Raw genomic sequence first — 27,792 nt, forward strand, 5'->3', positions numbered from 1 at the left:
GAGATATCGGGCTTTGCCCAGTCTCTCTACAAGTTCATCTACCCTGGGCATAGGATAAGTATCAAATTTTGACACCGCGTTTAGTTTCCGGTAGTCATTACAAAACCTTGTTGTACCATCTGGCTTTGGGACTAAGACTATAGGGCTGTTCCACCCACTTTGGGATTCCTCAATTACACCTAGTTTTAGCATTTTTTTAACCTCTAAACTTATAGCCTTTCTTTTGGCCTCTGGGATTCGGTACGGTTTAAGGTTAACTCGGACCCCCGGTTCAGAGACTAGGTCATGTTCAATTACGCTAGTTCTACCTGGCCGTATAGAGAAGATTTCTTTGTTTCTTTTCACTAAATTCTGAACCTCTCGTTTCTGATGAACAGACAGGGTTTCAGCTATGCTAACCTCTGGGTCAGTTTCTTGATTCTCTGACGGACCTGGGGGTACTAGGGTTAACAAGACTTCTCTATCTTTCCAGGGCTTGAGTAGGTTTATATGGTAAATTTGCTCAGGTTTCCTCCTACCTGGCTGTCTTACCTTATAATTTACTACTCCCACTCTTTCCAAGACCTCATATGGCCCATGCCATTTAGCAAGGAATTTACTCTCCACGGTGGGAACCAGAACTAGTACCCTATCACCTGGAGAAAAAATTCTGACCCTAGCACCCTTATTATATGTATTCCTCTGTGCTTCTTGAGCTTTCTCCATGTGTTCCCTCACTATGGGTAGGACTGCAGCAATGCGGTCCTGCATCTGGGCAACATGCTCTATTACACTTCTGTAAGGGGTAACCTAGTGTTCCCAAGTCTCTTTGGCTATATCCAGTAAGCCCCTTGGGTGTCGGCCATACAATAGTTCAAACGGGGAGAAGCCAGTGGATGATTGGGGAACTTCCCTAATGGCAAATAACAGGTACGGTAACAAACAATCCCAGTTTTTCCCATCTTTATCAACCGCCCGCCGTAACATGCTCTTTAAGGTTTTATTGAACCTTTCCACTAAACCATCTGTTTGTGGATGATAGACTGAGGTTCTGAGATGCTTGATTTTTAGGAGTTTACATAGCTCTTTCGTTACTTGGGACATAAATGGTGTTCCCTGGTCAGATAGAATCTCTTTAGGAATCCCGACCCGGGAAAACAGAACTACTAACTCTTTTGCTATGTTTTTAGCTGAGGTGCTACGTAGGGGAACTGCCTCCGGATATCGGGTGGCATAATCTAATATTACCAATATATGCTGATGTCCCCTAGCAGACTTTATTAGGGGTCCTACTAGATCCATAGCAATCCGGTCAAATGGTACCTCTATTATGGGAAGGGGTACCAATGGGCTGCGGTACGCCTTGAACGGGGCGGTGATCTGACATTCTGGGCATGAGGAACAATAATTCGTAATTTCTGCCAGAACCCCAGGCCAATAGAAGCTTCGGAGAACCTTTTCTTTTGTCTTTTCCACCCCTAGGTGTCCCCCCAATGGATGACTATGTGCGAGGTGTAATACTACGTTACGGAATGTCCGTGGTACCAACAATTGTTTAGTTGTAACTGATTTCCTTTTATCAACCCGATATACTAGGTCGTTCTCTACCTCGAAGTAGGGGTAAGCAAGTGACCTATCTGGTTGGCCAGGAGTACTATTCTGGTCCCGTATATTTCCCCTTGCTACCGCTAATGTGGGGTCCTCCCACTGGGCCTTCTTAAAACTCCCAGGACTGACCTCTAGGTCAGCGAGGGTCTTATCCGGTTCTGGGGTGGTAAGTGTCTGCTCAACATCTTGATTTGGGGTATTCCCTACCAAAGTAGTGATGGGGAAGGGAATTTTACAGCACTCCTCCTTTTCCCCCTTCTTATTTGGGCCCTCGTCAACCTCCATTTCTGAAAAAGGGAAAGGATTTGTTTCTTCTAATACTTCGTTATGGTCCGCTATTGAACTCTGGGCGCTATTCTGAGCGGGGGACCACATTTTTAGAAAATGGGGAAAGTCGGTCCCTATTAACACATCATGTGCCAGTTTGGGTACAATACCCACCTTGAAATCTAAAGAACCAAACTCTGTTTCAAAAAAAACATCAACAGTGGAATATTCATGATTATCCCCATGTATACAACAAATTGCCACTCTTTGTGAACTGTTTCTCTGTTTCTTCTTAATGGGCAAGAGGTATTCGGACACTAGTGTGACCATGCTCCCAGAGTCAAGAAGTGCCCGAACCCTCTTACCATTAACCTTTACAAATGCCCACAGATGGTTATTCAAGGGGTCCTCTGGGCTAGGGCCCATACATTGGGACAACAGCGAATAAGGTTCCACGCTGTTGCATTGCATGGGCTCATCATTTAGTGGGCAGATTTTTGCTGTGTGGCCCCTCTCATGACAATTTACACATTTAGGTACATAGTCTGTGTCCCACTTAGAGCCTTTTCCCGGCTCCCCATGTTGGCTATTGCCCTTAGTGTGCGAACCACTGTTGCTGGTGCTGCGTAAAGGTGGTCGCCGCTCTTCAGCGCCCCTTAACCCCGGTACCCTTTTACCGTCTCTGGAAGAGTCCTGGAACCTCGGGTAGTGGGGTTGCTCCACGACTGTGGGTTGCGGGTGCTCTTCTGCTGCATTGTACCTTTCTACGAGGGCCACAAGCTCATCCGCATTGTGGGGGTCACTCCGACTGACCCAACGGCGTAAGGCAGAGGGAAGTTTCCTCAAGAACTGGTCCATGACCAACCGTTCCACGATGTGGCTGGCTGAGTTGATCTCGGGTTGTAGCCACTTCCGGGCGAGGTGGATGAGGTCATACATCTGGCTTCGGGTGGCTTTATCCATCGTGAAGGACCATGCGTGAAACCTTTGGGCGCGAACAGCCGTGGTTACGCCGAGGCGGGCGAGGATCTCGAACTTCAATTTTGCATAGACGTTAGCTTCGGCTGGCTCTAGATCAAAGTAAGCCTTCTGGGGTTCGCCGCTTAGGAAGGGTGCGATTAGACCAGCCCACTCAGCTTCTGGCCATCCCTCTCTCTGTGCCGTGCGTTCAAACGTGAGAAGATAGGCTTCCACATCATCCGAGGGTCCCATCTTCTGAAGGTAGTGGCTTGCCCTGGTCATTTTCGGTACTGGGGCTGCCGCTGCCAGTGGAAGGTTACTGATAGTCCCCCTCAGGATCTCGAGTTCCTGCTGTAAGCCCTGAGCGAACCGCTGTTGCTCCTCTCTCAGCAAGCGGTTTGTCTCTTGCTGGTTTGCATTCGCGTTTTGCAGGGCTTCATTCGTCTGTTGCTGGTTTGCATTCGCCTGTTGCTGGTTGGCATTCGCCTGTTGCTGGTTGGCATTAATCTCTTGCTGGGCTATTAGCAGCTGTTGATGGGCTGCATTCGTCTGCTGCTGGTTTGCATTAGTTTCTTGCTGGGCTATTAACAGCTGTTGCTGGGTTTCATTCGCGTCTTTCTGGGCAGCGACATTGCGTACCAGCGCACCCACCACGTCTTCCATCTTGTTTGCAGAGGATGAAAAAACTTTTTTTTTTTTTTTTTTTTTTTTTCAAAGTTCTTCAACCCGCATTCTCCACCATATGTGACAAACGGCTTACTCCGGGGCTCCGTCGTTTGTCCGGGACTGTTTAGAACACGGTCTTTTAGGGTAGGTTAAATGATGAGGCGTCACGTACTGTTCCTTTAAACAGGCTATGCCTGGTTTATTCAGTCCCAGGCACTGAGACTGCCACAGTGCATACAACAGAAAACAGATCAAAACAAAAGCTGCTCACCTGAGCGATAACTTAACTTAGATATCCCTGACTCAGGGTTGGAAGTGGCTTTTCCACTTCCAACATCAAAACACGGTACTTTTGCAGTCTTACACAAATGAACAGAAAGATTGAACCTGTTTGGGGAAGAGGCTTCTCCCCTCTGTAGTTCAGCAGCCTTCCAGCCTCCTGGCTCTTGTGGGGAGCCCAGAGCAAACAGGAAATCAGTCTTTCATACCTGATTCCTAATTAGCATGACAGGTGACAGAAATCAGGCAGCAGACAAACTCTGGTCTGGATCTCTCATCCCTCAGTTCCAGCGCTTGCCAAACTGTGGGATGGAGTGTATGTATTATAAGGCTGCACTCCCAGGCCAAACAGGATAGAAACTGTCTAGTATCCTGGGAGCCCTATATACGGAATTTATTACCATCCCCTGGTTTCTGTCACAATATATATATATATATATATATATATACACACATACTCACACTCACACAAACACACATACACACAGAATTCCGCGCGCAGAGTAAGCACGGAGAAGGATGCCCCGGGTTTGGACTGAAGAATACCAGACTGCTCACTTGGAACATGAAGGGACGTGTCTTCTTTCCGGAGTTTCTCTGTGATTTTAACTCCTTCCACACACTAAACCGGTTGCTCTCTATGCGCTTCCACTGTTGACCTTGAACTTTGTGGAACAATACATCTTCCCACTGGTACCAGAGGAGGCGCGCCTCCAGCTGTCAAGCCACGGGAGGCTGTTATACCGGAGTGTCTGGCGAATATTCGGCTTATACTGCCTTTATATTACCTACACTTGAGTGCTCTGGTTCCTTTTTTTTTTCTATATGTTAAATTGTTGAAATGTTTTCATGTTATGGAGAGTGCGCTTTCTGCTTTGACGTTTTAGAAACTTTCCGGGTGTGGTTTCTCCTGCGAGAAGCTTCCGGAGATTCCAGTGTGGTTATTTGCTTGGTACTTCATTAAGGCCGAGTACCTGCCAGCGCTGAGCGGGCGGCGCTTGCGCCAGTTACACACGCTCACCCGCGATCGGCGCTTAGGTAAACAAAAAAAACGATACTAACGCTTGCGCTCAACTACCCACAATGCCCCACCCCGCTCCCGTCCAGTGGGGACTCAGCCTAAGATGCAGTATGTGCTATATGCAGAATACACTTTCAGAGAAAATAAAGCACACTATACACTCTTCAACCCTGGACATCCAGCCATTTCTGCTTGTCACACAGAGGTATAAATGATATTAACTGCGATTTTATTATTATTATTACACACCGACATTACAGCCCTACATTTTTAATTCACAGCTCCTTGCAACTGCAGTCTTGTTATTTTAGCACACTATAAGGTTCAATTTTGTATAGCTTTGCCAGGCGTTCGCACACACATACTAATAACACCACCACATCATTACAAGTGTCTGTTACACGCCGAGGGAGGATTACACGCTTCTTGTTATTGATCCAGTAACACACAATTATCTCTGAATTAACAGGTGTTAAAAGCAGAGGCGACACAGCTGTACTCTGACTAAATTACTTCCTAAGGCTGTGTCCGTTCAAGTAGCTGAACTATTGTAATTGATTAAAAAAAAAGGTACGTTTTAACTTCCATATGATCAATACACTATCAATTAACTGATTAGTAATACATTCAATGATTAAGGGCGTGCCCCAAGCAAGCGGTATTACATTTTGTGTCTAAACAAACCCTAATCCTCAATTAGAACCCCTCCCCTTGTAGACGCAGCTACCGTATGCTGTGGCAGCGAAATTTTCCCTCTTGCGCTTTCCCCTTTTGCCTATTTTAAATAAAACAGGTTTTTTTTAAATGCAACATGTGACTCCCGAAAAACTGAGAGACTTTTTTGGGTGGTGTTGATTTCATCATATCGTGCGCCTGAGGGGCAAATGTGATTTGGTGGAGACAGGAGAGAGAGAGAGAGAGCAGAGGGAGAAGAGAGAGACGAAAATGATGTCAAAAAGTTTGATGACTGCTGTACTTCTCGTTCTTAGCTGCCATGTTGGTAAGAAAACCTGCAGTGTGTGTGTGAGGGGGAGGCTGGCACTGCTGCTGCCCGCGCTGTACCTGTGCTGTGTATACATGTTGTGGTGTAGTAGTGTGTGTGAGGGGAATCTTTTTTATTTAAATGCAAAATACAATTATTTACAAATACACACAATACTTACAGAATAACACCCAAAGAATCACAAACATTACATTACAGAAATTCCCTTCCAAAGAGATTTAAACACATTTCTCTCCAACCTCTCAGATTCCCTCTGCCGAACGCTCTTTATATCCGACACAATGTGACTCAGAATTATTTCTGCTGGCATCACATACTTTTTTAGCGATACCATACATCTGGCGTTCCATAAATGGTATATAGATATCACGTTAATCAGCCACAAGGTCCTATTGTGATGCTGTTTCTGGGTTTCCGGAAAGAGTCCGTATGCTACTTGGGGGTAGCTCTGTTTGGACAAAATAGGGATTTTTAGATTACTTGCAATTTTTTTCCATAAAAATATAGAAAATGGACATTGCAATAAAAAATGCTCCATGGTTTCTAAAACATTACAGTTTTCCCGTGGACAATTCCCATCATCAACATTCCTGTATTTTAAATTCTGCCTGACATACATTTTACTATGAAATAATAACCAGGAGACATCGCTCATTTTCTGCGGTAATCTGGGATCAACAAGTTGCTTTAATACCACATCATGGCTGGCCTCGGGGCATTGTGTTAGATCCAGGCTTATTGGGGGTGTTCTCTCTAGAATACTTGTATAGAGTTGCTTCCTTGAAAGCTGTTCCATTTCAGTCCTAGTTATTTGTAATTTTCTAATAACTTTAACCATCCGAATAACATATGGCGGTAAATATCCAATATTTTGAGTCATTCTTTTGATATTTCCCCCCTCAAACCATTTGTCAAACAGCGGTGACAACCATTCCTTAAAAGAATTTCTCCATATACTTTCTGAGAAAATTCCCTGAAAATTAAAACATAGGAATACTAAATTAAAAAATAACTCCGGGTTCACCATATTAAGACCTCCCTTATTTCTAGGCCTGCAAGTGATGTGTCTGCTCACTAAATTGAGTCTGTTTCCCCACAGCATCTGAAAAAACAAATTATTTAAAGAAACTACAACTTTCTCAGGCGGGGGAAATAAAAAACTTTAATAGATAAAAATAGGCAGCAAAAAAGTTTTAACAATCCTGATTCTGCTCTCAAAAGAAAATTTCCAATGTTTCCACCTGGTAACTTTGGCTTTGCATATGCCAAATTTTTCTTCCCAGTTTTGCTCACCAGAATCCTGACTATTAAATTTGATCCCCAAAATGCGAATATTTTCAGGCTCGTACTTTATACCAGATGGGAGCTCAAATTTATTTTCTTTTTTTCCTATCCACAGTGCAATGGACTTACTTTTATTTATCTGGGAATCTGAGATGTCAGAGTATTTTTTAAATTCAGAAAGTACACTTTCATAACATTTTCTTGATGTTATTAGAATAGATACATCATCTGCATACGCTATACATTTTATACAAATCTTTGGTATTGGCTGGATGTCTATATTGTCTTCTAACATACGTAAAAAAGGGTCTATAGCAAACACATATAGTAAGGGGCTGAGTGGACATCCTTGACGTACTCCTGATCTAATACGAAAGCAGGATCCAATCCAGCCATTTACAATTGGTTTCCTTCGGCTTTGTCATATAGAGTTTTCAACCATGATATGAACTGAGTTGGCAAACCATAAGTCTCTAAGACACTAAAAAGATACAAATGATTGACTATCAAAGGCCTTCTCCTGATCTAAATTAACAATGTAACCTTTTAAGGCCCCACTTTTTACCTGTTCAAATATCTCTATAACACTTATAAGAGAGTTGGCGATCTTCCTTCCTTGGATCCCACAGGACTGGCTTGTACTTATGAGCGTTTCCGCTACAGATCCCAACCTGGTACACAAAATCTTTGCTAGAATTTTATAATCCGTATTCAATAACGCTATTGGGCGCCAGTTTTTTATATCTCTACTGTCACCTTTTTTATACAGTAAAGTTAATATGGACCGAGACTGCGAGGATGATAATCCGGTCTCATTCAAAGCCTCATTGTACAGACCGCTCAGTACTGGGCTCAGAACCTCACAGAAAAACTTTCTAATTTAGGCGTATTACATTGTTTTAAAACTTTGTTAATGTTGCTTTTTGCTATCTTTTTCCCATTAAATATCTTCTCATAAAAAGAAGACACCAAGTCAAGTAATTTCGCCGGATCTGTAACAGATTCCTGCTTTTCATCCCATAACTCATATAAAGCCCTCTTCTGTTTCCTTTCTTTACACTGCTCAAAAATATCAGGTGTGAAACGTGTAAAATCCCCACATTCCCCCTCATGGGTCAGGGAGGAGAGGCGATTATACTGTAACTCCTTCATTTGTCCTTTTATGTCACAGATGTATTCTGCCTTTACCTCTTCCCCGCTTTGTATTGCAGAAAAAGCGCGATATAATTTAAATCTGAGTGACAAATATTTTTTATACTTCAAATTATGATAATTATGCGCTTCCTTCTTGAAAAAAACCTTAATTTCGTGTTTTGTTTCCTCCCACCATGCACTAGAGTTTTCATACAAGATTATTAATGTTAACCTGGCTTCCAGGAGATCTTTACACCTAGCTACGGTCTTATCACACTTTAGGATATTGGCGTTAAATTTCCAATAACCAGGCCCGGACACACCAGACTCTTCCAGATTTAGGGTCACCGCCAACAGAGCGTGATCCGAAAACTCCACAGGCTTTAAAATAACATTATTAAACTTTGTTTGTTTTTTTACATATATTTTGTCTATCCGACTCTTAGAGTCACCTTTTATATATGTATACCCCGCTTTATTTGGGTTTTGTGTCTTAAAGATATCTACCAAACCAGCCTGAGTGCACATATTGTTCAGAAATATGGAGTCATACTGAATACAGTCTCTGGTTTTCCCTCTATCCTGAACATATGAGACACAATTAAAATCCCAGCCAAAAATGACTATTTTCGCTGTATGTAAATACGGCCTTATTAAAGAAAACAAATCTTTTCTTTCGGTTCTACTTTGAGGACCATAAATGTTAATTAGTCTAATTAAGCTAATCAACAGCTTCAATTTTAACATCTAACAAAAGACACCTTCCAGGCATTATGTCAACTAATTTGTTGCAAATAACTGAAATCCCTTTGCAAACAATGCCTACACCATCACATTTATCTGGTCCAAAGGACCAGAAAGAGGGGCCCCAAATCCAGTCCCTTCTGCACACAAAAACGTCACTTGTAGTGGTCAAGCGGGTTTCCTGCAAAAAGAAAACCTCATTATTAAAGTTCTTTAGAACAATAAAGGCTTCAGTTCTGGTCTTTTTTGTCTTAGTACTATTCACATTAATAGTTGCCACTTTCAGCGGAGAGGGGCACTTTGGCATATTTAGTGAGTCAATCACCGTCCTTTTTTTTCCTTTTTAGCACCATTTTTCTTTTTGACCATTTTCTTTCTCCCGGGGGGGCTCTCTGATGGCAGATTTCTCTTATTTGATGGTCGCTGCCATCTCAATGTCCTGAATAGATCCAGACTTCTGCGAGGTCTGACTGTCTGACATATCGGGGTCTGCGTCATCCATCTTTTCCCCCCAACTCTTTTCCTCCAATACCTCATATGTATTGTGCTGCGAGATCTCTTTTTGGACAGTTTCTGTAGTTTTCTTTCTAGCTGAGCTGGTTTGGGCAGTCTTGTTTTTACTTGTTATTGTTTCCCATTCATTATTGCCATCTTTGCGGGGTTTGTCGCCATCTTTGCAGGGTTCGTCGCCATCTTTGCAGGGTTCGTCGCCATCTTTGCAGGGTTCGCCGCCATCTTTGCGGGACTCGCCGCCATCTTTGCGGGACTCGCCGCCATCTTTGCGGGACTCGCCGCCATCTTTGCGGGACTCGCCGCCATCTTTGCGGGACTCGTCGCCATCTTTGCGGGACTCGCCGCCATCTTTGCTCAGATCGCTCCTGTGTTCTCCGTCTGACCCCCTTTGGGCTGGAAGTGTATAGGTCAGACCCAGAGACTTTAAAACCTCTTCCACAGGTGTAAGTTGAAGACATTCTGACGACTCTGTGGTATTCTCTTTATCACAAGGAGATGCTGTATTCTGTACACTAGACATTTCATTCTGCCCATAATGGTTGTGTTCGGCTTCTGGGCAATCTTTAAAGGAATGACCACATTTATAGCACAGGTTGCAGACAATGTCCTTGTCACACTCAGAGCTGTGATGACCAATCTGACCACACAAAGTGCACCTGATTTTGTCACACGCTGAGCTTACTGTAAGTGCCTGGGGGAATCACATTTAAAACATTTTTTAGGCTGTCCCCAATAAAAACATCGCCCGCGATCCCTTCCAATATATATGGCGTTTGGGAGGTGACATGCCACATTGTGTGTGTATCTAAGTTTAACTTTAAACTGGTAGCCCCCATTCCAGAAACCTTCAGCATCCATACTTTTCACTGGATCAGACAGAACATGGCACTGTCTTTGTATCCAAAAACATATATCTTCAACCGCTACAGTCTCAATATCAAAGATAATATTCACCTCCCCGGTCACAGGGCGAGATACCTGGATAACTTTAAAGAATTCCCATTCTGGATTATCCTTCACTTCTCTGTAACGAAACCAGAATTTTTCTAGCCCTTCTGGTGTCTTAAAGCTGACTTCGTAGTTCCTGCTATTAGGAGCATGTAACAAAGCATACACTTCACTGGGTTGGAAGCCAAGAGAAACTTTGATCAAGTCTTTCCTACAACAAATCTGTCCGGTATAGGAGCCATATGCCCCCAATAATGTAGTCTGACTACGTTCCTGCGCTTTCTGGCATCATCAAATGAAATATAAGATGTACCTGGGCGTCTTGTACTCCATGCTGACTGCTGGGGGGGAGCTGGCTCGGCCGCTCCTGTTGGTTTTGCTGCCGTTCCTGCTTCAGCTAAGGACTTTGCTTTTGCCGCTCCTGTTTCTGCCAAGTGCTATGATGCTGCTGCAGGCTGTATGGATTTCTCTCCCACTTTAGGAATCTCCATTTCTTGCGCCTCAACTGCTTCAGCGTTCTCCACTGCTTCAGCCATTTCTATTTCAGACACTTCTTCCTGTGCCTGGGCTGTTTGCTGCTCTGTCTCAGGTGTATTGCCAGCATCATTCAGGCTCTCAACCTGGGCTGTTTGCTGTGTGTCTGACTTGGGTGTGGCTGCTAATTCCTGCACCTGTCTGCAACATTCAGCTGCTTGTAGTCTCTCTGTATCAGGTACAGTTGTATGCAGTTTCTCTGTCTCCGGAGCAGCTGTATGCAGGGTCACTGCGTCAGGTACAGTTGTTTGCGGGGTCACTGCATCAGGTACAGTTGTTTGCGGGGTCACTGCGTCAGGTGCAGTTGTTTGCGGGGTCACTGCGTCAGGTGCAGCTGCTTGCGGGGTCTCTGTCTCAGGTGTAGCTGCAGTTGCCTGTGCATTAGTGTGTATGTCCTTGCTAATTTGTGGGATAACAATTTCTGTGACCCCAAGTCTCCTTTTCTCATGTTCTGCCTGCCTTTTGCTCCTGGCTTCACTAAACCTTGAGCTGGTTTTAGCCGCAGTTCTCTTACCCGTCTGGGTCTGAGCCGGACTTTCAGTATTCTCCATCTCAGCTTCTTTCTGCTCAACATTTTCATTCATCTCTTTTTCCACATTTTCTGACTCTTTCTTTTGCAAAAGTTCTTGCACTTTAGCTTCCAGTGAAACTTTCTTATCCGCATTCAGATTAGCTTGAGACCTGGTTCCCACTCCTCTCCCTCCTCCAGGGTCTGCCGCCATCTTGGCTCACAGCTCCTCCTCTTCCTGTGTGTGAGGGGGAGACTGGCACTGCCGCTACCCGCGCGGTGCTGTATGTACATGTCATGGTGTAGTAGTGTGTATGTGTCTGGCACTACTGCTCCCTGCACTGTACCTGTGCTGTGTATATATGTCATGGTGTAGCAGTGTGTGTGAGGGGGGGGCTGGCACTGCCGCTGCCCGCGGTGTGCCTGCGCTGTGTATATATGTCATGGTGTAGTAGTGTGTGTGAGGGGGAGGCTGGCACTGCCGCTGCCTGCGCTGTACCTGTGCTGTGTATACATGGTGTAGTAGTGTGTGTGAGGGGGAGGCTGGCACTGCTGCTGCCCGCACTGTACCTGTGCTGTGTATACATGGTGTAGAAGTGTGTGTGAGGGGGAGGCTGGCACTGTCGCTGCCCGCGGTGTGCCTGCGCTGTGTATATATGTCATGGTGTAGCAGTGTGTGTGAGGGGGAGGCTGGCACTGCCGCTGCCTGCGCTGTACCTGTGCTGTGTATACATGGTGTAGTAGTGTGTGTGTGAGGGGGAGGCTGGCACTGCTGCTGCCCGCGCTGTACCTGTGCTGTGTATACAGTACATGGTGTAGTAGTGTGTGTAAGGGGGAGGCTGGCACTGCCGCTGCCCGCGCTGTACCTGTGGTGTGTATACATGGTGTAGTAGTGTGTGTGAGGGGGAGGCTGGCACTGCCGCTGCCCGCGCTGTACCTGTGCTGTGTATACAGTACATGGTGTAGTAGTGTGTGTAAGGGGGAGGCTGGCACTGCCGCTGCCCGCGCTGTACCTGTGGTGTGTATACATGGTGTAGTAGTGTGTGTGAGGGGGAGGCTGGCACTGCCGCTGCCCGCGCTGTACCTGTGCTGTGTGTACATGGTGTAGTAGTAGTGTATGTGAGTGGGAGGCTGGCACTGCCGCTGCCAGCGCTGTACCTGTGCTGTGTATACATGGTGTAGTAGTGTGTGTGTGAGGGGGAGGCTGGCACTGCCGCTGCCCGCGCTGTACCTGTGCTGTGTATACATGACATGGTGTAGTAGTGTGTGTGAGGGGGAGGCTGGCACTCCGCTGCCCGCGCTGTACCTGTGGTGTGTATACATGACATGGTGTAGTAGTGTGTGTGAGGGGGAGGCTGGCACTGCCGCTGCCCGCGCTGTGCCTGCGCTGTGTATATTTGTCATGGTGTAGTAGTGTGTGTGTGAGGGGAATATTTTTTTTATTTAAATACAAATTACAATTATTTAAAAATACACACAATATTTACAGAATAGCATCCAGAGAATCACAAACAATACATTTTATCTTAGAGAGATTCCCTTCCAAAGATATCTAAACGCATCTTTCCAACCTCTCAGATTCCCTATGTTATATACACTTTATATCTGATAAATAAATACCACAAGCAAGTTTCCTGCCAAAAGAAAATCTAAAGTCTAAAGGCTTCAGTCCGGGTCTTTTTCCCCTTGATACTATTCACATTAATAGTTGCCACTTTCAGCGGAGAGGGGCACTTGGCATATTTAGTGAATTAATCACCATTTTTTTTCTTTATTTATTAACACTTTCCTTCTTGGCCGTACGCTTTCTCCCGGGGGGACTCTCTGATGGCAGATTTCTCTTATTCGATGGTCCGACCATCTCAATGTCCTGAATAGATCCAGACCGATGCGAGGTCTGACTGTCCGACATATCGGGGTCTGCGTCATCCATCTTTTCACCCCAACTTTTTTCCTCTAATATCTCATATGTATTGTGCAGCGAGATCTCTTCTGGGACAGTTTCTTTATCTTCTGTAGTTGTAGTTTTCGTTCCAGATGAGCTGGTTTGGGTTAGGCTTAATTTTCCTTTTTATTGTTTCCCATTCATCGTCACCATCTTTGCGAGGTTCACCGCCATCTTTGCGAGGTTCACCGCCATCTTTGCGAGGTTCACCGCCATCTTTGCGAGGTTCACCGCCATCTTTGCTAGGTTCACCGCCATCTTTGCTAGGTTCACCGCCATCTTTGCTAGGTTCACCTCCGTCTTTGCTAGGTTCACCGACATCTTTGCGAGGTTCACCGCCATCATTGCGAGGTTCACCGCCATCTTTGCGAAGTTCACCGCCATCTTTGCTAGGTTCACCTCCATCTTTGCTAGGTTCTCCGACATCTTTGCGCGGTACATCACCTTCCTGAGTAGAATTCTCTGTGTGTGGTGTAACACTCGGATCACTTCTTTGTTCTCCATCTGACTCTCTTTGAGGCGGAAGAGTATATTTTAGACCTATAGACCTTAAACCGTCTTCTACAGGTGTAAGTTCGAGACTTCCTGATGATGCTGCTTTATTCTCTTCATCATTATGAGATGTTGTACTCTGCAGATTAGACATTTCCCTCTGTCTATAATTGTTATGCTCGGCTTCTGGGCAATCGTTAAAGGAATGACCACTTTTTTTTTTTATAACTTTGATTTTATTAGGTGATACAGTACGTACATAGTAACACAATCCATTGGCTCTCGCAAAATCATCAATTCCTTATTACAAATACAATGAACTTAACAAACATGACAGACTTGACAAACAAGAGGACATGACTTCAGGGTATGGGGGTAAGGGGGGGGGGGATCTAGGAGGCGACATCATCGACTGATGGACGGAAGCAGCTCTCTTCTCCCGCCTTTCCATCTGCCTTTTAATTTTTAGAGATTTGTGGATCTTTGTCTCAACAGCTAGGGGTGTCCCTATATCACTTAGCTCCCATGTACCTCCAGGTCCCTCCGTCACTATGTGGTCATGGATCCATTTGGTCAACGGAGAACGCATTTATAATTATCATTGCAAAATTGTGGTAACATCTACCCCCGGGATGTCTGTCTGGGCCAGCCAAGGCGACCAGACTTTTAGAAAAATTTGAGCCGGAGTCGTTAACCGTACTTGTCAACTGTTCCATCCGGCACACAAACCAAATTCTATTCCTGATTTTGGGTAAGATTGGTATATCCGGTTGCTTCCACAGTGCTGCGATCTCGCATCTGGTGGCGGTTGCTAAATGTGATATCAATTTATGAGTTGCGTTCAATAGCCCCTGGATCCGCCTGCCCAACAAGAACAGCCAAGGGTCCAGGGGGATCTCCACACCTACCAACCTTTGCAGCCACTCTCTAATTTCCGCCCAAATCGGAGCCACCTTCGTGCAAGACCACAGCATGTGGCGTAAGTCAGCTCGTTCTCCGCACTGCTTGGGGCAGAGCGGTGAATAACCTCTGACACATTTAGACAATTTTGTTGGGGTATAGTACCAACGCATCAGGACTTTGTATGCGTTCTCCTTTAACGTGGTACAGATAGAGCTTTTGGCTGCTGCCTGCAGGATCCTGTCCCAGTCTTCGTCTTCAAATGTCTCCCCTAAGTCTGCTTCCCATTGTCTCATGTAGCTAAGTCGGGGTTCATCCTCTGTCTCGGGGCAGATCACTTCCCTGTACATTCTGGAGGTTAGTCCCCTTGTGTCCGTACCTCTGGAAAACAGCTGCTCGAAATTTGTTCCACCGGGCCTAATTGGAGCTTTATTATAAAATGCTCTGATCTGGAGGTATCTAAAGAATTCTGCTTTAGGCATGTTTTTTCCCTCTTTGATATGGTCAAAAGTTTTGACGTATTGTCTACCTTCCAGATCTTTTAGTCGAAAATACCCTGATTGAATCCACTTTGCGAAATGTGAACTATCCAGGCCTGGAGCAAAGTCAGGATTACCCCAAATGGGCTTCATCAAGGAGTTCAGCGTTGTGAGAGAACATCTAAATTTGGTAGCCGCCCATATCTTCAAGGAGTTTGAAATGGCCTGCAGCGGTGTCTGAATCCTAGAACAGCTTTTTTTGGGTAACCAAATTAGACTCTGCAGCTCAATGGGGGTACAGCAATCTTTTTCCAAAGACACCCATCTCCGAAGGTCCGGATCTGCGTGCCACTGTATGATTTGGCTCAATTGGGCTGCTTCGTAATAGGTGAACAAGCAAGGCACCCCCAACCCTCCTCTCGAGGTCGGCCTCCTCAAGATGTCTTTTTTTTTTAATCCTTGGGCCTTTTTTATTCCAGATAAACTTTCTTTTCCTCTTTGCAAACAGCCTTCCTCCGACAGTCCGTTTCGGGGGAGGGGGGAGGGGAGAGTGGGGGGTGCGTCTGTCCCTGGTGCCTCTCTGTGAGCTTGTATGTTCCCAGCAACATGGATGACAATTGCACAGCGATTAGAAAAATAGCACAAAATTATTTGGTAAAAATGAAATAATGAAAAGTTACAGCAGCTCCTCGCAGTCCACACGAGCTCCCCGTGCCGGCGGCTTCCCTCTTCCGCGTCCGATTGCGGGACCGATGACGTGGAACTCACTGGACTACGGTGGCTGCTTCACACACACACACACAAGTCACACACCAAACAGAGAACAACGCGTTTCGCACATGCGTGCTTCCTCGGGTTCCTAATTGGCGTTGTGCATAGGACGCTCTATTTGTACCCTGTGGGGAAATCACCCGGATGTATCTAGATTCATTTGTTTAAGTGTTTGATGACTTTCTACGAAGCTGTTTGGGGTTAGCTGGCAGCTGGAGTGATTTATCTTGAAGTAAATACCCACGTTAAAGTTTAAAACTAAAGCAAAGGGTTAGGTTAAAACCTGAGGAGATAGAAGAGAGAAGTGGCAGAGCAGAACCGGAGTCATCCAAACAAGAGAATTAGGAGGAAAGTGCGTTATCCATAAAAAGATTTAATAGTCATGGAAGGAAAAAAAGGGCAAGGCATTACCCTACCAACATGTTTCGTGCTACGCAGAGCACTTTATCAAGGCGTACACATCCCATCATCATTAACATATTTAAAGACTTAGAAATAATTGGCTTACCAATCCTGAACCATATCTGGGATCCTCCCTGCAATCTGGGCAATGAGATTCTGGTGTGGGGTCATCAGAGCGCGCACACGCACCCCCCGCAGGCAGCGCCCGCCTCCCATCCTGGGCCAGCAGAGAGGGGAAAAAAACCCCAGCTAAAACACGCATGCGCAGAAACAGCAAAAGGCTTCCTCACCATGGTGACCATGGAGCGTGTCTCAGGAGAGGGGGAGCGCGCCGGACGCGCTCACGCCCATCGGCACCATCAACCACGTCGTCCTGGTGCGCACGCACCACCAAAGAGAAGAGGAAGGAGAGAAGGAACCATAAGCCCCTCCCTGTTGCCGCGCGCCTGCCAGGACACACACAGGAGCCCCGGGTGAACGCGCTTGCGCAGCAGCAACCCGTGGGTTCCCCGTGATGCCCACAGTGAGCGTGGCCCGAGGGAGGGGGAGGGAAGAGGCAGAAAGAAAGATAGAGAGAAGGAAAAAAAGGGGAGAGAGAGAGAAAGAAACGGAAAAAAACGAAAGAAAAAGGGGGAAGAGAAAGAGAGAAAGGGAAGAAGGGGGGGGGGGGAGAGGGAGGGGGAGGAAGGGAGGGAAGAGAGGGAAGGAAAAGGAAAAAGGAAGAAAGGGAAAGAAAAGAATAAAGGAAGTAAGGGGGTGCATGTGCACCAGCACAGAATAATCATCACCAAACCAATCGGGGAAGGATCCCTTAAATTATTTTAAAATAAACTTTATTATGAAAATACATAATGACAAACACACTTACGCAACAGTAATTCCTTTCTTTGATACCTGAAGGAAATCATAATATCAAAGGAGGAATAGTCTGTATATAAAAACATAACTTTAAGTATGTATACTATAATGCCTAGAACCAAATACCTAGAGGAAGCTAGTTCACAACACAATCACGTTGACATAAAGGATAATAAAAGAGATCAATATACCTATTCCTCTGCATTCATACATTTTCTCCCATACAGTATATCGCAATGTTGCCATCTAGTGGCTTAAATTTATTATGACAAGAAGAAAATCTATAACCTCTTAGGCCTCGTCCAGGGTTCCGGCGGCCATGCTGAGGCGCGCTGAGGCTCAGGGAAAGCGTGTGCTTTCCCTGGCCTTAGACAGGGGGGCGGGCCAGTGACGTCACGGAGCTGGTTCGCCCTCATTGGGCGAACCACTCACGTGACCGGCCCTGCGCTCCGGCGAGCGCTGAAATTTAAAATTCTGGTAAGACCTACGCTTCCCCGCGCTTGCGGAAGCGTAAGCGAGCCCCTACTAAAGCCGCTCTAATTGCGGCTGTAGGGGCTCAGTGCTGAGCGGGAGGGCACCTGAGCGCGCCTCCGCCAGCAAGCAGTAACCATGGACGAGGCCTTAGGGTGCTGATGACAAAGACATTGTTGCTCCATATATAATTTGAGCAACAAAACGTGTTTAAGTCTCATTGAGAAAGTCCTGGACAAATTGCCTGGACTACATATCTCCATTTTTCATTCATAGAATACAATTACAGGCAGTCCTCGGTTATCCGACACAATGGCGTTGGATAGCGAAACATTGCAAAGCGAAACACGTTTTCCCATAGGAACACTGTTTAAATGAAAGGTTCCGTTCCCGAAGGCATTTTTAACACTAAAATACACCAAATATTTTATGCAGGCAATAAGATATGCAGCACACACATAAATTATATAGTGTATACAGGTATACTGTATTATATATATAATATAACATAATAAATAATATATTATATAGTATAATATAATATTATACAGTATAGTATAATATTATATATATGCTCTTACGACGCTTTGCAACGTTGTTTATGTGAATGTGTGTATATATATATATATATATATATACACATATACAACGTTGTAAGAGCGTTGGATAAGCCATTTTGGCGTTGTAAAAATGAACATAGGTTTGCATTGCACAGCGTTGGATAAGCCATTCGTTGTAAAGCGAAGCGTTGTAAAACGAGGACTGCCTGTAGTTAAAATATACAATTAAAATTCATGCAATACAAGTTTTAGATAATAAGAATATATGATAAAAATGTACAGTATATAATAAAAAAAATTATAATAAAAAAATTTCAATTAAAATTCTCATACAATCAACATCACATTTACAACATCAATCATTCATTCAACCCTTTAAGTATTTATTTCAAACTATTTTCTCCCATTCTTCAATCGTCCAATTCCTTTCAAAATTGTTAGAAACATTTTGATGAACATTTGATATGAACATCTTAATATATAAAATCGAAAGGTTGGTACTAGCTGCGGTGAATCCGATTGGTCCTCAGCCTCTGGCCAATCAGATTGGTGGGTCTGACGTCACCCAACTGCCACTCTCTTCCCCCTCGGCCACACACACACACACACACACACACACACACACACACACACACACACACACACACACACACACACACACACACACACACACACACACACACACACACACACACACACACACACACACTCTCTCTCTGTCCTCTCCCCCATCACACTCACCTCCCTCCCCGGCGCTCAGTCACCTCCCTCCCGGCGCTCAGTCACCTCCCTCCCCGGCGCTCACTCACCTCCCTCCCGGGCGCTCACTCACCTCCCCGGTGCTCACTCACCTCTCCCTGGCGTTCACTCACCTCCCTCCCCGGCGCTCACTCACCTCCCTCCCCGGTGCTCACTCACCTCCCTCCCCGGCACTCACTCACCTCCCTCACTCACTCACCTCCCTCCCCAGCGCTCACTCACCTCCCTCCCCGGTGCTCACTCACCTCCCTCCCAGGCGCCTAATATGGCGCCTAAGATGGCGGCGCCCGGAAGGACCCCCTTCCTCCCTCGCGGCGCCGAGTGCCTAAGATGGCGCCGCCCGGAAGGAGAGGTGACATATCTGTGTGTGTGTGTGTGTCACGGTGTGTGTGTGTTACTGTGTGTGCCAATGTGTGTGTGTGTGTCACTGTGTGTGTGTGTGTGTGTGTGTGTGTGTGACACTGTGTGTGTGTGTCTCACTGTGTGTGTGTGTGTGTGTGTGTGTGTGTGTGTGTGTGTGTGTGTGTGTGTCACTGTGTGTGTGGGTGTGTGTGGGACACTGTGTGTGTGTTAGACACTGTAGGGTGGGGACCGGAGCTGCGCATGGGGGGGAGGGGGAGGAGCGGAGAGAGAGGGGGGAGCCAAGAAACATACAGGGGGAGTGGAGTGGAGGGACCCGGAAACTTTAACCACTCCCCCCTCCTGTCCACTCCCCCCCCTCCTGTCCACTGTCCCCCCCTCCTGTCCACTGCCCCCCCCCTCCTGTCCATGTCCCCCCTCCTGTCCACTGTCCTCCCCCCTCCTGTCCATTGTCCCCCCCTCCTGTCCAATGTCCCCCCCTCCTGTCCACTGTCCCCCCTCCTGTCCCCCCCTCCTGTCCACTGTCCCCCCCTCCTGTCCACTGTCCCCCCCCTCCTGTCCACTGTCCCCCCCTCCTATCCACTCTCCCCCAACCCCTCCTGTCCACTGTCCCCCCCCCACCCCTCCTGTCCACTGTGTCCCCCTCCTGTCCACTGTCCCCCCCTCCTGTCCACTGTGTCCCCCCTCCTGTCCACTGGCCCCCCCTCCCCCCTAGCGGGAAATTTAACTCAAGGGCAACGCCGGGTCTCTCAGCTAGTTTTATATAAATGAGCGGTTGTCATAACACATAGACACCAGACTTGAATAAGTTACTCTTATCGTGTTTCCTACATGGAGAGGCATGAAAAAATGACAGTTTTAGTCCCTCTGTTTGACGGGATTCGGAATTTAATAGACCCTTTAGCCCATAAAGATAACTCAGACCTTAATCCCCCAAATGGTTTAGATGAAGGCCCGATGTCTATATACTGGAACCAGGGTCACGTGTCATGTATGAATAGCTCCAGTTAGCTTTAACTCAGCCCTCTTTCCAAAGCACACCAAGTCCTGCTATGTTTTCTTCACTTTATTGGAAAGGTGTCAAAATATATACAGGCACTTGTGGATGTTATGTAGTTGTGAGTTTGTAGTTAAGGGCAGGTAAAAGGAGATGGCCTTGCCAGAGGAGGGTAAGAATGAAACATACTCACTCAGTCAGAGTCAGGAAGTGAAAGGAAATGTGTACTGCTTGTGACACAGGAATAGGGGTCAGGCTAAACTACCTGTGAAAACAGACCGGGGAAACTGGGAAAATCCATTAGCTAGGAGGACTGGAGATGTTGCCAGGGCAACCAGAGGTACTGGCAGACTGGAGAGAGAAAGGCAACACAATGTATCCATTCCATCTGCACTAGGAATGAAGCTGCAGGGAGGCTTACATACAAATAACTGGCAGGCAGAGCTGCAAAGGGGAAGGGGGGTGAAACAGAGGGGGCACAAATAATTTCTGTTCCAGGACAGTCTATGTCCACGTTTAGGCAATTAGGGGTCAATGTTCTCATTTTATAGATCCAGAAGGTTTCCCTTCTGGCCAATCTATTGAGTCTGTCTCCCCCCTGCCAATTCATCGGGTCCTGTTCTATTGCTCTGTAAACTAACCCAGAGGGGTCGCTCTGACGTTTCAGCCAAAAATATTTTGATACATTATGGGTTATTACCTTCCTTTTAATATTGCCCATGTGCTGCTCCAGTATGCGGACCCTCAGCGGTCTGCTGGGGCGGCCCACATACTGGAGTCCACATGGACACTGAAATAAGTTACACAACGTATGTTGATCGGCAGTTAGTAAAATCCTTAGTTTTAAAGGTTTCCCCTGTGGTGGTGGATGTGAACTCAATTTTTTTCTTTGGATCCCTGCGTACAGGCTTTGCACGTTGAAACCTTGAAGAGACTCTTCCATTTCGGCAGCCCTTGTGTAGTGCTGCGTTCCTTTTTTCTTACACATGCTTGGGGCTAGCTTAGATTTCATATTTGCTGCTTTCCTAAAAAATTACTCTAGGCACTAGAGGTAAGGTGTCCCTCAGGATTGGATCCTTCTGTAGGAGAGGCCAATGTTTTTTTGACGAAGGCTTGTATTTGTCTGTGATCCTGATTATAATTCGTGATAAATGGAATTTTAAAATCTTCTCCGGTGGTCTTTATTTTCGTTTTTTTTTAAATATCACTTCTATTTAGTGCAGCGGCATTGTCAATAGCTTGGTCTAAAACGTCCTCGTCGTAGTTTCTTTCCAGAAATCTTCGCTTTAGAATGTCAGACTGTTTTTTTTAAAGACCGAAACGTCCGTGCAATTTCGTCTAAGTCTTCTGAACTGTCCGGACGGAATATTGTCCACCCACCTTCTGTGGTGGCAACTATTTCGAAGTACATAGTTATTACTGTACATTCGACTGGTTTATGTGTGTGTATAGTGGATTTGTCATGTTTATTTATATGCATGTCTTTACACTTTAGACATACTACACTAACCATCTTTTCACCATCTTGTGCTGACCATACTCCACATCTCTATCGCATCTAGAGGATCAGGGGATGATCCTTCCTTGGCCAAGTAGCAACACTTCAGAGGGACCAGTATATTCATTTATTTTTTCCTGGTTGGCATCTCTGTTATACTTTACATAAACAATATATTTCCTTTGGGCACATTGTGAAAGTTTATATTATATAAACACATTTATAGGGAGCACCGCAGTCCACACATCCACCTGCCTGATAGACCTTTGGTCTTTTGTTGGCGCAGCACGTGAGATGGCGTGATGTGTGGACGTAGTCTTAGGGTTGGCGGGCTATGGGAGGCTCACTGTGGCTTGGTTAGCCCTTTTAATTAGTGAGTCCTTTTTTTGAGTTTCTGAAAACTTTATTGGAGAGGGCAAACAGAAAACAAAAGGGGACTCGGGGGTAGCAGAATTAGGGGAAGTTAAGAAGACAAAGCTGTCTCAGGAGAGCAGTGAGGGCGGAACCACTCACAATGGCTGCTGGCTTGAAAAGGAAGGGGCTACATCCAGACGAGCAGGAAATAGGGCAGGGTGAAACCAAGTGTAAGGGGTACCTTGGGTTATACCAAATCAGCAGCCAGGTGAAGGGGTTGCTAGGCAACAGGATAATACGGCTAGGAGTTACACAGCACAAATAGGGCTAAGGAAAATGCAGACATAGGCAAAGAAAACCCATACAGGGGACAGAACATACACACTTAAGGAATGAGTGGTGGGTTCGTGAAATACCCTCCTACCAGAGGGTGTAGAGGGTCAGATAGGAAGGTAATTAACAACAGTTAACCTAAATACAAACTAGAGTCAAGGATTAAAAAGAGGTTTATATAGGAAAATAAGCCAAGTGGGACTTGTCTACCATTAAATTTAGTGTGTGTGTCCCCGTGTACCGCTGCCTGCTGTGTGTACATGCCATGCTGTGCATAAAAATTGCGTTGTGTCTGTGCCGTCTCTCATAGGTCATACTCTGAACTGCTATTCCTGTGAGTTTGGAACCTGTTTGCTTCCCTCGACGGCAAGCTGTGGGTTCGGAGAGTTGTGTGCCACGCAGAACGCGACGGTTGGTGAGTGATTGGGAGTATGACCTCCCCTCTACCCAAACATACAGCTGCTGTCAATCCCTTCTCTGTCACTGGGGTAGACCAAGCCTGGCACCTCTGGGGCTGCACAGGGGTATACCAGAGCCTGGCACCTCTAGGGCTACAAAACACAAAACCCCAGCAAGCTCTTTTTGGGAACCCCTGAGCCCCCACAAAATATATATATGTATATAAGTGTCAAAAAGGAGTGCTATTGAGCGTGGCATATGTATACAATAGACGACAGAGAAGCCCAGGTTTTAAGCCCGCCCCTCCCCACTTCCCAAGTGAGTGGGTCCTTTCATTCTACTGGATACAGATCCAATGGTGGTCTTTCTCTCTCCCAATAGAGGTAAATGAGAATTTTAATCCTAATAGGAGGTATATTAGTATTTTATCTGGTAGTGTTAGGACTTGCGAACGGGTGTCTGCCTTGTCGTGGCTCGCACGCTTACAACGCTTTGGCCAAAGGGTTAAACAAAATGACCCTTTTTCAAGAGAATATATAAGTATTTTGCTGTGTATTTTTGTCATGTTGGATGTAGCGTTGGGGCTTCTCTGTCGTCTGTTGCACCCACTGGGGCTACAATAGACTGTAACCTCTTGTGTCTTATTTAGGTATTATTAATCTTAAGAAGAAGGCCTGCATGAGTCTCCTGAGTTGTGGCGCAGAGTCCACGGTGACCTACCATGGTGTGAAAGTGTCGACCGCCGTTTCCTGCTGCATCATGGACCTTTGCAACTCCGCGGCCACCCCCAGGATCTCCCTGGTCACCGGGCTAGCTGCCATTGTGGCTTTGGGGCTGGCGAAGCTTTCCTGAGCCTCGCAGAGTGTCGTGAAACCCATGAAAGGAATGGCTGAACTCTGCAGGGCATCGCTCCTACGTCAACTGTCCTCCCCCTGCTGAGCGTCACCCCTCCTTTCTCCCACAAAGTATCTCCCCCCTTTCCCCCGCAGAGTATATCTTTCTTACCACTCAGCAACCCCACACACAGTGTATTTCTCCTCTGTTTCCCCAACTGCATTGTCTCACCCCCCCCCCCCCACCCACCTTAGAAAGCTTCTCTCCCCTTTTATAATAAAGAATATTTGATTTCCCTATATAAAAAGACTTTTCTATCTTTCTTGGCTCTTGATTCATTTGAGTGTTACCTGGTAATTACTAAAAACTAACAGAAGAAATGTGCTGTGCTATTCACAAAATTAGTAAAGTGACTTAATGTGTGCTCACACTTAAATAAAATATTATAGTGCTCATCAGCGGCTGCCAATCAGTAAATCCAACCACCCTGGTTGGATATATACATGTGAAAAAAAAACAGAACTGTGCGCCACCTAACAGTGACAATATACTCAAACAATCTAATATTAGTCAAATAATATCAAGATAAATATGACCGTGCGAAAATGTCCTTAGAGCAAATGTCCAATGGTATGGAAAGCTGGATCCAGATGAAGCTCAGCATATGTGAAGAGAGAACAAAAATACAAACAATATAGTGCGGTATTGCTTAGAAAAAACAATGAACAGCCCAATTGGAAAGGAATAACGAATTCCCCAGAGGTAGGAAAACAGTCAGAAAAGGGAAGTAAAAAAAAAGTACATTTAATAATCATGAAAACATGTAGCATAAACATAATTCACTCCATGCCCCTGAGGAAGCGGTGTGATCCGTGAAACGCGTAGGGCGGAGCTTACACATCCTGAGACCAGAGCGAACGAGCGTGAATGTACATGCACTTTATCCCCTGAGAGGACTTTTTGGAATCCTGGAATCCTACTTACGAGAGTTAGGGTTATTGTTACCCAAACACCAACGGACGCCTGTGATGGTCTCGTGGCTCTCTCCTTCTCACTCCAATAACCTCGGTGTAGGGCCTGGAAAGTCTCCACTCCAAACGTTGATGTTTTGGCCTCTCGCCTTAAAGAAAGGCTAATGCAGCTTCAGCAGTCCAGAAAAAGACCTCCGCTTATATGCGTTGTGCCCGTCACTGCATAAGTCTCGTATATAACGGAGCAGCGGAGTACACGCGGTTTTTCGTCCTGGTCGAGCACTTCCGGGTCTGTGACGTCACAAGATCGCGAGACTTCGTCGCAAGTCTGCAGGACACCGGATCGGTTCTCTGGGAGTGCTGGGATATAGAGGGTTCGCAAATGTTCTCAATCCAACGCGTTTCGAAACCACAGAGGGTCTCTTCATCAGGGAATGATGAAGAGACCCTCTGTGGTTTCGAAACGCGTTGGATTGAGAACATTTGCGAACCCTCTATATCCCAGCACTCCCAGAGAACCGATCCGGTGTCCTGCAGACTTGCGACGAAGTCTCGCGATCTTGTGACGTCACAGACCCGGAAGTGCTCGACCAGGACGAAAAACCGCGTGTACTCCGCTGCTCCGTTATATACGAGACTTATGCAGTGACGGGCACAACGCATATAAGCGGAGGTCTTTTTCTGGACTGCTGAAGCTGCATTAGCCTTTCTTTAAGGCGAGAGGCCAAAACATCAACATTTGGAGTGGAGACTTTCCAGGCCCTACACCGAGGTTATTGGAGTGAGAAGGAGAGAGCCACGAGACCATCACAGGCGTCCGTTGGTGTTTGGGTAACAATAACCCTGAAATGCTTGTTTAAATTTTGTTTTATGTACGCACAATACTTACCTTCTTATTTTGGTTACTAAAGATATCATTTAATGCACTATGAGCGTTGTGCGCTGTGTTTCTTGTTTTTTTGTGTGCATTTAGGGGGGACCAGAGCCATCCCTGGTGTCACAGCTGCAGACGCTTCATATATTTCATACTATACACAAGGTCACCTATTTAATTGTATCACAATTATCACGTTATTTATACATTGTTGTTGCGCACTTTTCTTTTGTTCACCTTTTTCATTACGAGAGTTAGGTAGGATATGGGCACATAATGTTATCTTTCACAGGGAGTAGCTGTTTGTAGTCTCCGGCGAGTATATTCAGAGTCTCATCCGCGATCCACTCAGATCCGCTGGTGTGCGCGCGTGATCCTCCGATTGCCGGGATGTCCGCTCAGCTCCCTTCCTCTCCTACTGACGTCACAGGTCCTGCTGACCCAGGAGCAGCTCACACTCGCGTTCTCGCGAGAGGTGCTACTCCGATGCTTGTTCTGGGTCTGTTTGCAGGGATCTCACGTGATGTCCTCTCAGAGGATAAAGTGCATGTACATTCACGCTCGTTCGGAGGATCATGGCAATTGGAGGATCACGCTCGCACACCAGCTGGTCAGGTTTGATAAGGATTTATCCTCTCGGGATAAAGTGCATGTACATTCACGCTCGTTCGCTCTGGTCTCAGGATGTGTAAGCTTCTCCCTACGCGTTTCACAGATCACACCGCTTCCTCAGGGGCATGGAGTGAATTATGTTTATGCTACATGTTTTCATGATTATTAAATGTACTTTTTTTTACTTCCCTTTTCTGACTGTTTTCCTACCTCTGGGGAATTCATATTCCTTTCCAATTGGGCTGTTCATTGTTTTTTCTAAGCAATACCGCACTATGTTGTTGTGTATTTTCTTCTCTCTTCACATATGCTGAGCTTCATCTGGATCCAGCTTTCCATACCATTGGACATTTGCTCTAAGGACATTTTCGCATATTTATCTTGATATTATTTGACTAATATTAGATTGTTTAAGTATATTGTCACTGTTAGGTGCCGCACAGTTCTGTTTTTTTTTTCATCTGGTAATTACTGCTCTCTACCTTCACCTGATCTGCTAACATTCCCAGTGGATGAACCAAAAATGAGTGTGGAGGCACACAAGTGCTGATGCAACAAGTTGCTGAGTTTTACTGCATAGTGTCCGCAGAACTACAGTTACATTTCGGGGTCACAGCCCCTTCCTCAGACAATAAGCCACCCGTGTTTAAAGATACCCCAAACAGGATAGTAAATAGCACCACCAAGTGCCCGTCATCTGCATCCCACCCAGTGGCGGATTTCCCGTCAGGCCCTTGGGCGCCAAAAATGTTCGACCCCATATACAGATGCCACTCTCGGCTCTGGTGGGAAGGCATTTACACGTTGGCGCCCGCCTCCTTGCTGCCACCCGCCTTTCCGAATCACAGCATCAAATGACGCCGCGGACGTCACCGACGTGACACGGCATGGCCATGGCAACACAACGTGGTGACATCAAATGACATCATGACGTCGCGTTGATGTCACTTTGGTGACGCTGCAATTCAGAAGGAGGAGGGCGGCAGCTGTAACGGGAGACCAGGCATTTACACCTTTATACCGGGATCATGCAATGAGCAAAACAAAATAAGTGAAATACATTTTTGGGGTATCCAGCAACTCTGGAACCCGACTAGCTAGGCACATTCTGACAAGACTTTCTCCATAGACCCCCCTTGATGCTCATAGCCTAACAATCTCTGTTTGCTGGCACTCCTGGAAAGGTAAAAACAAATACATTCTTTATTGTCGCATAATTTCACACAATGCAGATACAATCACTGGACTCAAGAGCTGACACCCCCGAACCCCAACACATGGAGCAGAGATTACCAAACAGGCTTAACCTTTATTGCGAGCGTTGTTACCCCCTCTCCGCCACATTAACCCATTAAACACATCACTGTCATTAGGTACATTTGCTCCTACGTGGGCCTGCCCCTTTAACCCAATAAACACATCACTGTCGACGCGCATGCGTGAAAAGCTGCGGGAATGGCGGCTTAATTAAGAAG

General features: G+C 46.0%; 1 protein-coding gene across 1 annotated transcript; it reads left to right on the forward strand.

Annotated features, from left to right (window-relative positions):
- The first annotated feature begins 5,567 nt into the window (after window positions 1-5,567).
- LOC142471324 (sperm acrosome membrane-associated protein 4-like) lies at window positions 5,568-24,151 on the forward strand. The gene is made up of 3 exons (XM_075578163.1): window positions 5,568-5,780; window positions 22,938-23,042; window positions 23,676-24,151. The coding sequence occupies exons 1-3, from the start codon at window positions 5,726-5,728 to the stop codon at window positions 23,876-23,878; spliced, it is 363 nt and encodes a 120-aa protein (XP_075434278.1). The 5' UTR covers window positions 5,568-5,725; the 3' UTR covers window positions 23,879-24,151.
- The last annotated feature ends 3,641 nt before the right edge of the window (window positions 24,152-27,792 follow it).

The sequence above is a fragment of the Ascaphus truei genome, chromosome 20, assembly GCF_040206685.1.
Source record: "Ascaphus truei isolate aAscTru1 chromosome 20, aAscTru1.hap1, whole genome shotgun sequence".
Taxonomy (NCBI): Eukaryota; Metazoa; Chordata; class Amphibia; order Anura; family Ascaphidae; genus Ascaphus; species Ascaphus truei.

Excerpts from the sequence above, each read along its gene's own strand:
- LOC142471324 (XM_075578163.1), top strand. The coding sequence starts at position 5,726 with ATGATGTCAAAAAGTTTGATGACTGCTGTACTTCTCGTTCTTAGCTGC. Across the intron at positions 5,781-22,937 it reads CGTTCTTAGCTGCCATGTTG|GTCATACTCTGAACTGCTAT; the intron begins GTAAGAAAACCT and ends CGTCTCTCATAG. Across the intron at positions 23,043-23,675 it reads CACGCAGAACGCGACGGTTG|GTATTATTAATCTTAAGAAG; the intron begins GTGAGTGATTGG and ends TGTCTTATTTAG.